General features: G+C 37.3%; 1 protein-coding gene across 1 annotated transcript in view; it reads left to right on the top strand.

Moving 5' to 3' along the window:
* The window catches only part of IL1RAPL1 (interleukin 1 receptor accessory protein like 1), a 375,876-nt gene that overhangs the window by 344,165 nt on the left and 15,861 nt on the right, over positions 1 to 15,850 (top strand). Inside the window, 2 exon segments of the mRNA XM_086615469.1 lie at positions 2,951 to 3,083; positions 5,010 to 5,155. Of these exon segments, the coding sequence (XP_086471595.1) occupies positions 2,951 to 3,083; positions 5,010 to 5,155 (279 nt within the window).

The following is a 15,850-nucleotide window of genomic DNA, read 5'->3' as shown; positions in this document are numbered from 1 at the left end:
GACCTCCTCATTAATGGTCACAGTTGGTCATTAGTTGGTCACTGAATCTTTCTTGATGACCTACTAACGAACTTCCTGCTGGCTTATTGTGAAGATGGGTCAAGGTAGACAATGCAGGTAATTTATAGCTCAACACCTGGCACGCTAATGACCTTTGCTCAGAGACTGTAATTGACACAGTACTACTAAGAGATATTACATCCTTCCTGATTTATTTCTCAGATGTAAATGTTTCATGTTGAATGGAAACTTTAGATCCTGTGTTTAAAAATATGTTTACATATTTTATTTAAGGGGGAAATTTCTTCAAGAATTTAATGAGGAAAAAAGCCTTAATCTTACAAACTCTTTTTTTCTGACATTTTTTGCCCTTAACAAAAGATGTTTATTTTTAAAGAACAAACCTATGTGCATTAATATTCACCTGTAAAAGGCTCAGAGGCCTGTACAGTGCAAAAAAATCAGCTCTCAGTCAGTGCCTGTTAGCCACAGGAGCCTGGAGAGCTTTCATGGTTCAGCACCTGTGGTGCTTAATCTCTGTGAATCATGGATAAGTTGGCCAGAAGCTACAGTCCCTCCAGCTGTGTTCTTGCCAGCTCTTAAAAGCTAAAAAGTTTCAACTGAGCCTTGACTTGGTGGGAAAGATCCCGAAAAAGCACAAGAAGTGGCAATGATGCATTAGGTAGCCACTCTTCCCTCTAAGACTGGATAATGTCATAGGGGTTATCCAATTTTCACAGAAGCCTGCTTTTGCTTTAGATGTGCAGATAACTTCTCCCATTTTTAGAGCCCACCAATGCTGTGGTTATTAGGCATTTACAGCCCTGAACATATGCTAGATTGGAAGACTGTGGCCAAGATATTCATATTCCTTTAAGGTTTTGTATTTTCATTTTCACATGTATCATAATTATGACTAAAAAAAAAAAAAGTTAGTTTATATCTGCTATGTAACTGCTATAAGAAAGTGGACTTGGATCTGTTAAAGTGCCCTGGGCACGACCAGGAAGTTTAACACATTCCATTACAGATTTTCATGCACTTGACCCATGTTAAGCATTGTCCCAACGCTCATCTCATTCCCTGAAAAAGGCTTCAAGATTCAAAAATTTCTCTCTCCAGTGCTTCCAAATGGCATGTCTTGAACTGTGTAGAGATTGAAGCGTAGCATTTCCAGGGAGGTGTCCTGACCATTGCTCCCTGGCCTATGGAAACAGGAGCTGTCATTGTCTTTAGGAAGAGAGTTTTTGTCCTCTCACTGGAGGAAATCTTCAATTCATGTTTGGTAACTTTGCTCTAAATGAGATGAGATTATCAAAATGTCTCATCAGTCAGAGATTCGATGTCATACCTTTTGATTATGAATGACACCCTCCTCTCCATCCTGATTTCAGGTTCTGGGCTACTTCTGTTTCCTTAGCAGGCATTACTGTCAAAGGTGTTCATGAAATTACTAAAAGCAACTCAGTTCCTAAACAGCTTATGAAAGCAACATAGGTCGTATTTGCCTTGATGTTACATGTTTTAATTACAAACATTTGATTATGCACCTTTTATGGCATGGATGTAAGAGTTCCAAGTCAGATAGAGGAGTCAAATGCTTTTAGGGAAAACCACAAATCATTTCAGATAAATAAGACATTTATTTAATAATTACTCATCTTCTTGTTATATAGCGTCCTGCACTTCATGCATACTAAAAGGTAAATAAGCTGTTCAAATATTAATGTCATATGTTTAGGAAGGACCAAGTCCTGACCAAACAACGTATTTTTAAGGAAATTTATTGAACCCAGATGGACTTCTCATGGCATTTCATTACAAAATGAAGTATTGTTAACAATGCATCTTTTTTTCTTTTTTTTTCCCCAGGAGCTGTGGTCAGTCAGCTTTAAAATCCTAACGTCAAAAATTTGAAGTGTAAATAAAATATGAGTTTAGTCTCAGCAGTAATATAAACTCCATGGAAATACTCTTCTCAGGGGGGCAAAAAACCACTCCTTAAATCACAACACTTCCTTAAATCACTGTGTAATTATCCACTAAAGAAATGCAGACACCAGTTTAGAAGAGTTGGTGCATGTTGAGACAAACATCTTTACAGGATTGAATGAGATGTCTTTAACTACATGGCTGTCCTCTAGTTTTGTCCAATCTTGCCAACACACAAAATGCGTGTGAAGTACTGTTTTGATCCCTGTACGTGCTCTAGCTGAAACCCCAAAGCCAAGTGGTACTAGCACAATGTAAGATTATACCATGAAAATAAACCAAACTGAAGGCATATGACATTTTAATTTTTCACTATAACAATTAAATAAGTAATGCTGCACACATTTAGGCTTTCTGCTCCTTGCTGCAGGTACCTAATGGTTATTCCCATTCATATAGCAAGATGTGTCCATGATGTACAGAATGAGTTCACGTGTTCTTTTCTCAAGTTTCACTGTTTAATACTTTCCTGCAAAGAAATTTAACAAAAAGGACTGTCCCTTGGAAATGGTACCATACAGGAATCTATCAGCCTCTTTACAGAAACCATTGCAAAGCTGAACTAACACAGATGTGATTACGTATCTATTTTACCCAACTTTTACCTATTTTCAGAGAAAACATGGAAATCTTTGGTTAAGTTAGCTCTTTTTGAAAAAGCATAGTCGTTTGTTTCCTTACCAAACATAGAAATCTTGCTGAAAGAATATAAAATTGAATTCCGCTCTTAGGTAACATTTAATTTCATTTTTATTGTATTTATTTTCAGAAATATATTGAACACGAGTGGCAAGACAAGAAGATACTTTTGGACATTTTCAACAGCAGCTAGAAATTGAGGGCCTCTACAGACATATATATATTTATTTTTTTTTTCAATCAACAAAAGCAACTGATTGAAAAATGAAACTTTTTTACAAATTTTGAAATAACATATTTATTACATTCTTTGTAACAGGCGGTTCTGCTAATCTAACCTGCCGAGCTTTCTTTGGATATAGTGGAGATGTCAGTCCTCTAATTTACTGGATGAAAGGGGAGAAGTTTATTGAAGACTTGGACGATAGTCGAGTCTGGGAAAGTGACATCAGGTAAAAGAAAAAGCTTTTTGTTTTTTCAGTCAATAACTTTTTTTTAATAGTTAATGTAATACTTATTATCACAAACTAACTCAAGAGCACCTTGGGTCTGATCCCTGTTTCTGCAATATCCATTCTTTGCTTTTTCAATTCCACTAGCAGAGAACAGAAAAACACACACCTCTGCCAGATCTGATGTTACAGAGCCAAAAGCAGAATAGCTGCCCAACAAGTACCGTAGAGTAACTGACCGGAATTTGCATAGTGACTTTTTCAAACAGTTACTTAAATGAAATAAAGAAAAATAAATACATCAAGGAAAGCAGCTCAAAAGAAGTCTTTTAAAACATGGAGCCTTAAATAAATGCTGAAATCTGGCTTCTCTTTTGAATTGTTTTGATTTCTTTTCTTCAGGGAAAAAATCGAGTTTTCTGGGATGTTATCTGGCCTGTGAGAGCCAAGTATCCTGTTATGTGGGTTGCTTATACCTACTGAATTATTTAGTTTAGAGAAGATCTGCCCATGTGTGTCGTGTACTTTTATTGCTACTAAAAGTGCTGCCCCATTTTAAAATTAAGAAAAAAGTGGGTTTGTATTAAGAATTGTATGGTTGACATAGTGTACCAACTGCTATCCTATATGAAATATCTACTTGAATTTCAAGAGAATCCTTTTGCATTTATAATTCTGTATGTGTGTATATCACTATGCGTATATATCACAGATAAACTCAGAAATTAAGGCAAATCTAAATGTGTGTTACAAAAGAAGATAAATAATCACAGAGGTGTTATCTACAGTGATTGTCTACAATAGAACAAAACGAGCTTATTTACATTTCACTTCTTACATAGGAATTTAATACCTCATCAAAAGACGTGAAGTCACGCTCATTTTCAGCTTTACCTTGGACTTCCTCAGTGTGACCAAAGTAACAGACAATTCCTTTACCAAAATCAAGAAGACTACATAGACTTCCAAAGTCATCTCGATGTCCCCAGATACAGGCAAAATGGAAGCATATTTCACCCCAGTGTACTTTAAGTTTATTCAATAAAGCTCTAGACGAATACATTAAATTGCACATAACAACCACATCAGCTGTATTTCACATCTAAAGCTTTTCCTAAGCCCTTCAGCCAGACTTAGCATTCTGAAGGCTGATAAAAAAGGTGATAAGAACCTCATTACAACTTTCTCATTTTGTGGAGGGAGAAGCAGGAAGGCTGGTTACCACTTCTTTTGTCAGATGTGATGTGGAGGAGCAGCCTAGAGTGGTTTGTCTTTTGCTTTTCTGTGTTTCTAAATCCTAATCTAAATCTAATCCGTGATGGTCGTGCTAAGAGGTAAAGAAAGCAAAGTGAAGACAGGTGGAGTCTTATGCAGGAGATCTTGTCTTTTATTTATCATCTGTATGAACGTGTGGCATCTTGAACACCAGGTCTTTCTACTGGTTTATAACACAAAGACAAATTTTGTAATACATTCAAGAAATAACTTGTCAGACCCTGGCATGAAGACACTGTTTCTGAGCAACATGTTGAAGACCCTCAGAAAGTGCACATATAGTGTGTTTGGCCCAGATTCCTAGTGTGACTCTAAATCCCAAAATAACTGTCTTCACTTTTCTAACATTTCAACATTTCACGTACTGATCAGGGTCTCCAGCAGAGCGTGCAATAATATATTATCAGTGCGCACATCATCTTGCTTAAAGAAGACAATTAACTGATGCTCTCATTAACATTTACAAACCCAAACCTCCTCATTAGAAGTGAGGAAGAAAAGGGCATGTTATAATTTAATTAAGATTTCATTAAACCATAGCCAAATTTGAAGCCAGAGAGTTGTGAATTGTAAGTAGCATTATTATGTCATGATTATCTAATGCTCCGCTATGATACAAGCAGAATAGCAGCGATGATTGTTTTTTCTCAGGGTTCTTAAGGAACATCTTGGGGAACAGGAGGTTTCCATCTCGTTGATTCTCGACTCTGTGGAAGAGGCAGACCTGGGGAATTACTCATGCTATGTCGAGAATGGAAATGGACGTCGACATGCCAGTATTCTTCTACATAAAAGGGGTAAATATGCAGCTTTTCCCCATGAAATAGTAAATTATGAGGGTGGTCAGTTGGTAGAGCTTCCTTCTGATGTAAGTATGAATTTTGGCTTTCTGAGATATTCATAGGCAATGATTATTTTTCCCTGGGCATCTATACAGCTTTCAAAATAAAACAGAAAGGTTGTTATTAACTATGACTGTCACTGGGAAAAATACAGTAATACCTTTTAATTATATTTATAGAAAATATGTATTTACTAATTCATGAACTAATAAAACCTCTATAGAGAAAAAAAAGGAAGCTACAGGTAATACAATTGTAATAATTTTCTGTAAGAAATCAAATATTAGAAAAGCCAAGAAAATACATTCAATTATATCAGAAATGCCACCCAAACCCCATGCCAGAAGTGTTCCTGCATAGCCTGACTGTGGACATTTTCCTTCTAACACATTCGTTTAACAGCAATGTTTCTGAAGTGAAGTATCATGACAGAAACTTCTAAGGACCTTCCTGTTTCTACTCACCACTCACATCCCATGATTCCAGCCTGCCTAATGGCCACAGCCATCTCCCACAGAGATAATTATGGAGAAGTGGAGAATCTCTTGCAAAGCAAGGTTCCCACATCCACTTTGTTCACTTTACCTCCCAGAGAGTGCTCCACATGCCTGGGCTTGATGCTCCCCACCCTCATGCAGCATCCCACTGGTTTAAGAGAGCAAAGAATAATCAGGAGCAGTGTCTATACTTCGTTGTCATTACTGTGCTTTTTTCAGACTGTTTCTTAAAGGTGAGCAAACCAGGTTCTTACTGTCATGCTGAACTGCTTGTGGCATCTCAATTTACATCAAAGCAGTGACGTCTTCCCTAGTTTTAGTCTTGTAGTACGCAAAGTCTCTCTAAGTTTAAAGGGAAGTCATAAATCAACATAGTGTGACTCATTTATTGAAACATATTTTTTGTACCTCCAATTAAATTAATAGAAGTAATTTGTAGTAATTTTTCTGAACTCTTGTCATTGCTTCTTAAAAAATGTAGATCTAAATAACCAGATGTTCTGCTTAGCCTGGCATTTGCCATATTTTCTTGAATTTACTGAAATGGGAAATTAACTTATTAAGTAAATTACTTAACCTCAACAGTTTACCAGCTAGTAGTCATACACTCCTAATTCAGAGGTGTTTGAACCCAGAGCAAGAGCTTAACCCAACCAACACTGAAATCCAACGGCTTGTCTTTAATAATGAAATTACTACATAGAAGACTGAAAATAAAGAATTTTTTTAAGTCTTAAATTATTTTAAAACTGATACCTAATTAACTGATGTGTATTAAGTCACATGCTGATGGTGAGTCCTTATTTTCCCTTCCATACAAGTAGTAGCTCTGAGACTGGCAACACATAAGTCTTTTCTGTTCTGTCACCACCAGCTTTTTAATCTAATAGTGTGCGTGCATAAATTTTGCAAGGGTCTACTTTCCTTGCTGCCTTTCTTGGAGAAATTGGTATGTCAAACACACCACAGTATGTGGCCTCATGATGACATGCTTAAGAGGAAGTAATCTCAATATTTAATTGCCCTTATAAATAGCAAAAAGCTACAAATAGAAAAAGACTCCCCTCATTTTTTTTCTTTTCCTTTTTAAATAAGGCTGAATCTGAAATTGTGATTTGGAAATAAAATCTGTTGTGCCCTTGAAAAACAAAGGATACTTGTTACAAGCCTTCTACATACTTTGCATGTTGACAACTGTTTCAGTGAAATGATAAATTAACCATGACAGATAAAAATTTGAGCTAGTCTCTCAGGTCTCATAGGAAGAGGAGCTTTGCACTGCTTGCTTAGTCTCCTGTATATCACCATGACAACACTTCGTTTTAGGTTTCCCTGTTTAGATCCACATTTAGTCTCTGCTAGGGATGAGTTGGCTGTTTATTAATTTCTGATTATTGGGTCAATTGGAACAACTGGGACCTAACAATTAGATATATTTGCTTCCTGAACACTGAGGCATTTGCAGAGGTATTAGTTTTGGCTGGCTTTCTAGCTAGTGATCTTTTTTCCCAGTGGTATAAGTCTAGAAAAATGCTGAATCTGGAATGTTCACTGGATACTCGCAAAAAGAAATCGCAAATCTTCTTAAACTTCATATGTGGTACGCTATCACCAGTGTCAGAAAGGACAGGAAAGCAGGAAGCTCTGTTACTCAACAAAGAGCCTTCCTGGGAAAAGAGGTATTTAGGGCTAAACGCTGCAGTGGGGGTTCAGGTACCAGATTTGAGCCTTTCAAACACCCTTGCAACTGCTGCTTCAGCCCAGTCAACATGTTCTCTGTAAACTTAAGCTTCCAGGGGAAGCTTTTGGATATGCCTGCAATTACAGGAAACGCAAGCAGGATCCATCCTGTGGTGGTCCCCACCACAAAGCAGCACCTGGCGCATTCAGCTGGGGAGAGGGTCTTCTGCTCCTTCCCTGGTGTGGCACTGGAACAGAACCCTGGGGCCTCTCCTTTCCTGAGAGGAATTCTGGGAGGGGAGCAGAACACAGCTACCCTGGGCTCCAGCACCACTAGTGCAGGAAAAGCCAACCCAGCCCAGGCCTCCAGCCATGGGAGGACACTGGGGCATGGCACCTCCCTCTAGCCCGGGCATCAGCTCTGTGCATCTCGGGGAGCTCAGCACCCATCTTCTCCTGAGTTTCTGCTGCTTTCTGACTGCCAGTGCAGAAAACTGATGGATGTTTTTGTGCATCCAGCTAACCATTTTGAGACTCTCAACTTTCTTCAGATGCTGTGTGTAGGGAGCATTTAACTCAGAGCTAAAGGCAGTAAAGCATTTTAAGTATGGCAATGCTAATGCTGTTTCCTTTTCTGGTCAATTTCTATAACATTTTTCCAAAAATAATCAGAAAAAGAGAGGGATCAGAACCCAAGAGATTTAGCTTTCATTCTCTTCTGCCAGCTGTTGGCCAAATCTCTTTCTATCACCTTTACAATAATCAAGTTATTTTCTCTTGTGTGGGAGCAAAAAAAAAAAAAAAAAAATCTGCTTCTTATAATCTAAGGCTGATTTTGTTACTTATTGGTGATAGCTATCATCGATCATCTGTAGCAGTTACAGGTTAATCTTCAGCCAGGTAGAGGAACCTTCTAGAAATTAATTTTGAGAGTGGTACTGGCAGCAGCTAAGCACAAATTTATTAATGACAGACCACATATTGCAAATGATATAAGGGGTGGATCATACACTATAATTCTATTTTTTTCATAGGTTTTTAACTCAAGAAGACAAGCCCATAGTCTATCAACATAACAGACAAAAATGTAATGCATAAGGAGAAAGAATGCTCTTCTATGATATTACGTATTGAAAAGTATGACTTTCATGCTGGATCAAAGCCTTCGTAGTCTCATTTAATCGTAAACTATGTTGGAAATACAGATTATTATCTAATTATGTGATTATTTTTTGTTGAAATTCTTGGTTGCATGTCTGCAGCTAGAAATCTAAAGCAAAAATAATCTCAAATTCTGTCTTGGTATTATTTTGATAATGATATCGATATTATTTTAAAAGCTTAATAGTATACCTGTATTTTTCATGGGACAGACACCAGAACTAAGAGCAGGTAACACACTTTATGTATTTTTTTCGAAGTATCTCCTTTGCTTTCTTCTCATTTTCTCAGTGCTGTCTAGTTTCCTGCCCTGGGCCTCTTTTATGTTTTGGATTTAATTTCCTCTGTCATAGGTGTTGTCAATGGGAATATATAGGTCTTATTGACTATAAACTAATGAGGGATGGTTAAAACAATTTTTTTTTTCTGTTGGGTCAAAAAAATAATTTAACTGAAATGAATTTTTTAGAGGAAGAGGTTGATTCTGTTTGAAATTGCCCATGAAATTGCACATTAGTACTTCGCATAGGAAAGACAACTTAAGGAAACCTATGAATAGGTAGGGGTACTTTAAACTCATGATTTATTAATGCATAAACATAATATTAATATTTCTTGTACCATTTAATAGCAAATTCTGAATAGCAAGTAATTCTGAATTTTCTTCATATGGTTATTAACGGTAACAGAATTACTGACAATTACAGTGTCATTTACATAATAGTGTAAAACTGTGTATTACTTAAGGACTTGAATAAGTTAAGTTTTTGATCTCGTGAGCATTTTCAGTCACTAGGACATGATTTCACGCAGTGGTAGTGATGAGTGATAATTGAGACTTAAAAGAGAAAAGAAACTAGTTCTTTTCTAACCTCTGCAAAGTAACTGCAGGTGTTAGAGATTCCTTTGCCATAAAGCTTCACGATATTTTTGAAATTTTTGAATGGGAGTTTGTCATGTGAGAAATGAGAGCAATGACTTCTATATTTCAACTTCTGTTAATTGGTCCTAATTACCTGAACATTCCAGCAAATCTCTGAGTCTCAATGGAAGCAAAACTGCTGTAAAACTCTGACCTGCTTAGTCACTTAAAGCCTTACACATGTATCTCTTCCAGCATACAAAGCATTCAGTTTTTATTCTGCACTGCAGAAACAGCTTTTTTTCACCAGGGTTTAGAATTAGAATATAAATTGGATTTGATTCGATGGGAATTGATTATTCATTCCCCTATGGCCATTGAAGAAGCCTTCAAGTTGTCACTGTCCTGGACGGTGCAAAGGTTCAGTCACCCAAGAGGTTTATGACACGGGGCCAAAAGTTGAATATCGCCTCCCTTCCTGTCCCAAATCTAACTGAAAGTGACTGTTGTTTTTACATTCAATCTCATCTAAAACCAGTAAATTAGTAGAATACTAAAGACTACTGCCTGATAGAAGCTCTTCATAAGACCATTTTCTTCATCAGGAAGGTTTTTCTCATCTAAGAGACGTCTCCAGTAAAAAGGTTAGTCAGATTAATTAGCATGTGCCTAAATCTAACTTTCCTCTGACAAAGTGTCAAACAAGTTAGTTCATTTAACAGATTCCTTTTTAAAACAGCTTTTGTACCACTTTTATCATAGTTGTTCTCTTTATGTAATGCCTAAGTGCAATTCTAACCTTGATTGGCAAGGATGGAAATATTTTAAAATAAAATGTCACAAATTGTTCCCATAACCCATGCAGAGCTAAATTATTCATTAATGCTATCCTAGGAAAAATGTAAACAGTATGTTTTATGATCTTGCATCCTTGGAACTTGGTACTCCATTTTCCCCCACATTTTAGCACCTCCCAGTGCTCCTTACATTCATTTCTTTCAGAAGATCTAAAAGAAGTAATTGTGTGGGCTGTCTGATTTCTGTAGTGCAATAAGCAAACAGAAGCTCTCCTAATCAGTAAGGTTTTAAGTCATACACAATTCATTTATTTGGAGAGGCCAACTAGAGATTAATGCAATTCCACAACATGAAGATTTTTTCCCTTCAACCTGAAGTATAAACTGCCTTTAAAATGCAGTGTTCTGTATTTAAATGTAGTAAACTTCAGTAACATTGTAGCATCTATATTTTTTCAACCTTATCCTCTTTTGAGCTAATGTGCTGTTGGAGATAGTGTAATTATTCTCCTGCTGGAAACAGGTATCCCGCACTCCTCAGAAGAAATAAAAATGTCATTGGTAAGAATATACTTCTATTATAGTAATTTACTATTTCTATTCTGATAACACTGAGAAATCCAACAGGACCAAGGCTCAGATATGCTGCCTGTCATACTAATGAATAGGTTAACAAGATTTCTGTCTTATATTTGCACACATACGTAAATATGTACATACAATCCGGAACCCGACTAGTTCTTTTTCATAGATGAATCAGGAGTATATATTATATACTGATCTAAAAAATGAAGTGAGCTAGCTAGGTATCACTAGTTCTAATAAAAAAATTAAACTAATGCACTGAAAAATGTATTAAAAACTGTAACTAAATTTAGCCACCTTAAGTCAACTCTGCAGAAATCTACAGGCATGCCTGAGCTATGCCGGCAGAAAACCTATACTTTGAGTTAAGAAATTATTTCATAATCAAGCTAATGAACAGCCCAAATCTGTTTCTACTGGTATCAGAAGTATTATTTTCCTACAATATCCGTAAATAGTTATGCACAACTGTATCCATAAAGCCATTTAGGTACCTTAAACAAAACCAGATTTTGTTTGGCATGTTGAAACAAACAAACAAAAAATCCTAAAAAGTAGAGAATAGTTTATCTATATACATGCATGTTGAATATGTATATGCTGTACAAAGCTCTGGTTCCATATGCTGTACTTTGGAAAGATAAATTGCTTTACAGCCGTGTCATAATGAATACTGTATTAAGCAGGGAAAAAAAGAAAAAAAAAGAAAAAATCCCACTCACTTCTCTATTTTTAAACTGTATGAGTTTCTTTCTTCCTAATCTAAACTCTGTTTACTGCTGATGTTTGAAATGAGACTCAGACGACTATTCCTGTGTTAGCCAGCCTCCTTCTTCCTTTAGAAGAAACACACCTCTTTATAACCAAAGCTCCATGCTACGTCACATCAGTCTTGCGTTGGTTGTCAGTATCTGCCTTCTTTCAAGTGTCATCACAAGAGCTTAAGTGTTGTCTTCAACCGCTCCTCTTCCAAATTCTGTTTGTTACCTTTATGTTTCTTTAATAATTGAAGTCTATGAAAGTATATCTAGACAGACTGAGAACTGTCTCTAAGTAAACCTTGTAGATTTGTGAGTTAAATCGTCCAAGACAAGCAGAGAATGGTAACGAGCGTAGGCCACAAAGTTGCAAAGATTTATGCGTGTGCTAACCTGAAGCTCTGTGAATAGTCCTGTTGACTTCAGAGGGATTAGTTACAGTCCGTGAAGTTAAGCAATCTGCGTGATTGCAAAATTGAAACCTTAGATAGATTGTAATTGGATTTTGAAAAAGGTTCAGAAATTGAATACACAGATATAAATTATATGTCCTTGAAGAGTTATAAATCACAAAGAAAGAATGTTTGAAATATAATTATTTTTCTTAGTAGCTCAGCTATATGCGGACTAATGAATAGAATATGATTAATTTTAAATTATCACAGATCATTAAATGTTAAGTCCCTGAAGCATGTTGTATAACTCAAAAGATATGAATCTTTGAAGGCACCCTTTTATTTACTTTCTTGTTGCAACTCCAGCTACCGTAAGTGAATTACCTGCATGGCACAGCGAAAGGAAGTTTATCAAATATTAAAGCCAGGTGAAGATCAAAGATACATCCTACAAATATGCCTAATAATTAGCATGAAATCAGTAGAAAATGAGTGCATTTATTACCAGCCGTATCATCCCAGATATTTGGAGAGAACACGTACTTCATTTTAATTAGCCATCTCTTTCACTGGGTTCCTTGGTGAAAGCCTCCCAATAAGGAAAAAAATTGTAGCCATTGGTCAAAAAGCTTGTAACAAATCTTGTTTTAAATTGAAGCTATTTATTCAGAAACCAATCTACTACTGCAGCAGTAATCGATGTGTTTTCCCTCAGAGTAGAACTGTTCCTGTGCTACTGGAGGACTATTGTTAATTGTCTGTAACTAAATGATTGCTGTGCTTCTGGATGGGACTCCCTGGCACTCGCACATTTGTTGTGTTTAACAGAATGCCTGTCCCCCTAAGGGTTAGCCAAGTAATTTTCCTTTACTGTTTTCCTACATTCAGCCTCAGCTCCTTAAAGAGGGCCAGGTCTGTAATTTGAGCATTGTAACACAGAGACTAAATAGATTTTGAAAGGTTTGCACATTTTGTCTCTCCCCTCTGATGTGGAATTGTGCTGAAATTGAATCTTTTTAGCGTGGAGCCACTACAGGAAACTTGAATTTCAGCAGGAAAAACAGATCACACTTCAAAGGGAGTGTAATGCCTGCTGCAGCAACTGTGCTCAAATCCCAGTGCAGAAGGCAGAATAAAGCAGCAGGAAAAATTCTTATTGTGAAGGTAACCTTACACTCCAACCTCACTGTTACACTTTAACTTAGCTGTAAGAATCACTACGTCATTGTTGATGTATGCATCACCGACACCCTCAGTGTTCGTGGAGCACCTTTAGGAGTAACATCTCCTACCAAGGAGTCAGAAGCCCCCTCCCCAGTTCACACTGGGAAAACCAAGGCACGGAAAGGTGAAATGGCTCCTGCTCCTCACACTTCCAGTTCGGCGCAGCTTCCCCTGGAATCTGCTGCGGGGATTCTGCGGACAGCGTTACCCTCTGCTTAGTGTACCACAGGAACGCTACCTCAGAGCCTGAAAGCAATCGGTCGGCTTGGTGTGGCACTGAGCCCCAGCCAACCCGTCCCACCTTTCCTGGTGCCACATGGATATGGGTGTCCCAACTTCCAGCACTTTGGGGGGTCAGCTCTGCCTCTGGACCCCAACAAAGAGCACCCGAGGCAGAGAGCGAACATGTGCTCATAGACGTTGGTCCAGCACGGAGGAAAATGCAAACTTGCTATGCTAGATGGATAGAGCATGAAACTTTGCAAACCAATCTGTTTAAGAACGAACCACCTTATCCCTGTGCTCGTAAGTGATCGTGATGGGCTCAGCAGCAGCACACAACAAGGTAATTTTTAGTACATTTCAGGGTGACTTAGAGAATTTTGTTGTTTGCTTTGATTGCCTAATTTGGGACAGTTTCGTGCGTGTTCAGATAGACTTTACTGAAGTAAAAATGTAGGCATTGTCTTGAATAATTTTATGGGGAAAAAAATAACTGAGGGACTCTTTGATGGTAAAAGTGATACAGTGCATTAGTCTGATTTCATGCACAGTACACAGAGAACAGATGACTACCTGCAGTTATTTTTTCCATTTAATCTCAAAATCATTAATTTAGGAAAAACTTTTGTTTTCTAACTGTAAAGTTTTTCCTTGCCTTTAATGAGTCATAACAGCAGGCACATAAATAGAGTATTTTGTGCCTAGCAACCCAAAATATTAAAGCCTTTCTTCTGGTTACCGTTGAACAGCTGCATCACCTGCAGTACAAAATGATAAACAGGGTATAGTAAGCAAGTGCAGAGTAATTTCCATTTGCATTTCCATTTCCATTCTAAAATACCATATTACTTGTCTATGCAAACAATTTTTTGTTGGGTGTTTTTAATAACATTCCCCTCTCTGGACCAGAAAACCATTGAAAGTCAGAAATAACTATGTCAGTTTTAAAAATATCTAACACAAAGGAGTTTCCAGCACAGTTTTAGAGAGAATGACATGGAATATAAATGCCTTTTTATTTTATTTTATTACACTTATAGTGTCTTCTAGAGAGCAATGAAATTTTCTTACAGTTGCTTCAAAATAATAAAAAAACTGTGTGAGTCTCGGTAGACACAGTCAAAATAAATGGAATTGTCACTTTTTCCTCTAACCTTTTATTTCTCTAATTGAATTGTACTGTGCTGGAATAACGTATCTGCATAATCACACACACACACACAAAAAGGCTAATTCAGGGCTACCTGTTTTACTCAGAGAGAAGCTGCCCACTGAAAGGGAATACTGTGAAAATAATATGGAACTGAGCTTTCTCTAGCACAGGTTTTCTGAAGCAAGCTGTATATTTTGGGTTTCCAAGATTTGATTTCTTGGCATTCCTGAAAACTGAGTGATATTAAAAGAGTATGGGTGGTCTTAAGATATGCCATTTATTACTCATTTCAAATTGCAACATTGTTAGTAATGCTCTTCCGCCTCCCAACCTCCTTTTTTTTAACATTGCCAGTTTTCAGTCAGTAAGCAGATGAAAAGTAACAACAAAACGGATGCCACATAGCTGGGTGTGCTTCCTTGAGTCTACAAGGGTTAAGACTTGTAGAGTGAAAGAGGAGAGGAGTGAAGACTAGGAGAAGTGAAAGTCCACGATGGCATATTACTTATGCACTGAGAAGTGTCCCCACTGAGGATACTGCTGCTGGTAGGCAGTTGCAGTCACATTTGACCAGAGTCCTCGTCCTCAGGAACGGAGCTACATGGCCACGACCTCAATTCATCATGTGAGTCTCCGTTGGTGGAGTGAAGCAAAGGCACCAGAGGGTCACAGTCTGAATGGTAACATCAGAACAGACAAATCACGATGGTTTTCTGTGACGACACACAAGCTAACCCCTCTGGGGGAAGGGGAGAATGAAGATGAACTGCAGATCATTGGGAAACTGTGTCAAAAATATTAGCACATAACCGACATGTGAGGCTGTGGGGTTCCTTGGATAACTTGTCTTCACATCTCTCAAGTTTTTGAGGCTTATTTTATTTTATTTTACTTTATTTTATTTTGAAAAAAAAAAAATCAAATCCTTAGCGTAACCTTGTCCAGTAGACTGAAACTCATCTTATTTGTGTGGAATAATAGAGGAGCTGTGTTTGCATTATAGTCTCCCAAAAAAGGAACATTCACTTCTGTTTTCTTTGTAAGTGGAATGTCAACATCTATCTCTGTAAAGCAAACTGTGGTCTATCTACCGAGAGAGAGAAGGAAGAAAGTTATCGAATATATATCAAAACTCTCAAGGAAGAGAGTTATCGAATACATTACATACATGCACATATTCATACACACACACACATCCCCAGCAATTGTTATGTTTTAAATGAGCAATTCAGATGGTTTCCCAGAGGAAAAACTATTTTATTAAAGGAAAAAAAGTTCTATCAATTAGGTATTTCTTCAAGGGCCCTGTAACAAAA

Source organism: Tauraco erythrolophus, chromosome 1 (genome assembly GCF_009769465.1).
Source record: "Tauraco erythrolophus isolate bTauEry1 chromosome 1, bTauEry1.pri, whole genome shotgun sequence".
In the NCBI taxonomy this organism is placed as follows: Eukaryota; Metazoa; Chordata; class Aves; order Musophagiformes; family Musophagidae; genus Tauraco; species Tauraco erythrolophus.
This window is presented reverse-complemented; position numbering and strand designations above follow the sequence as displayed.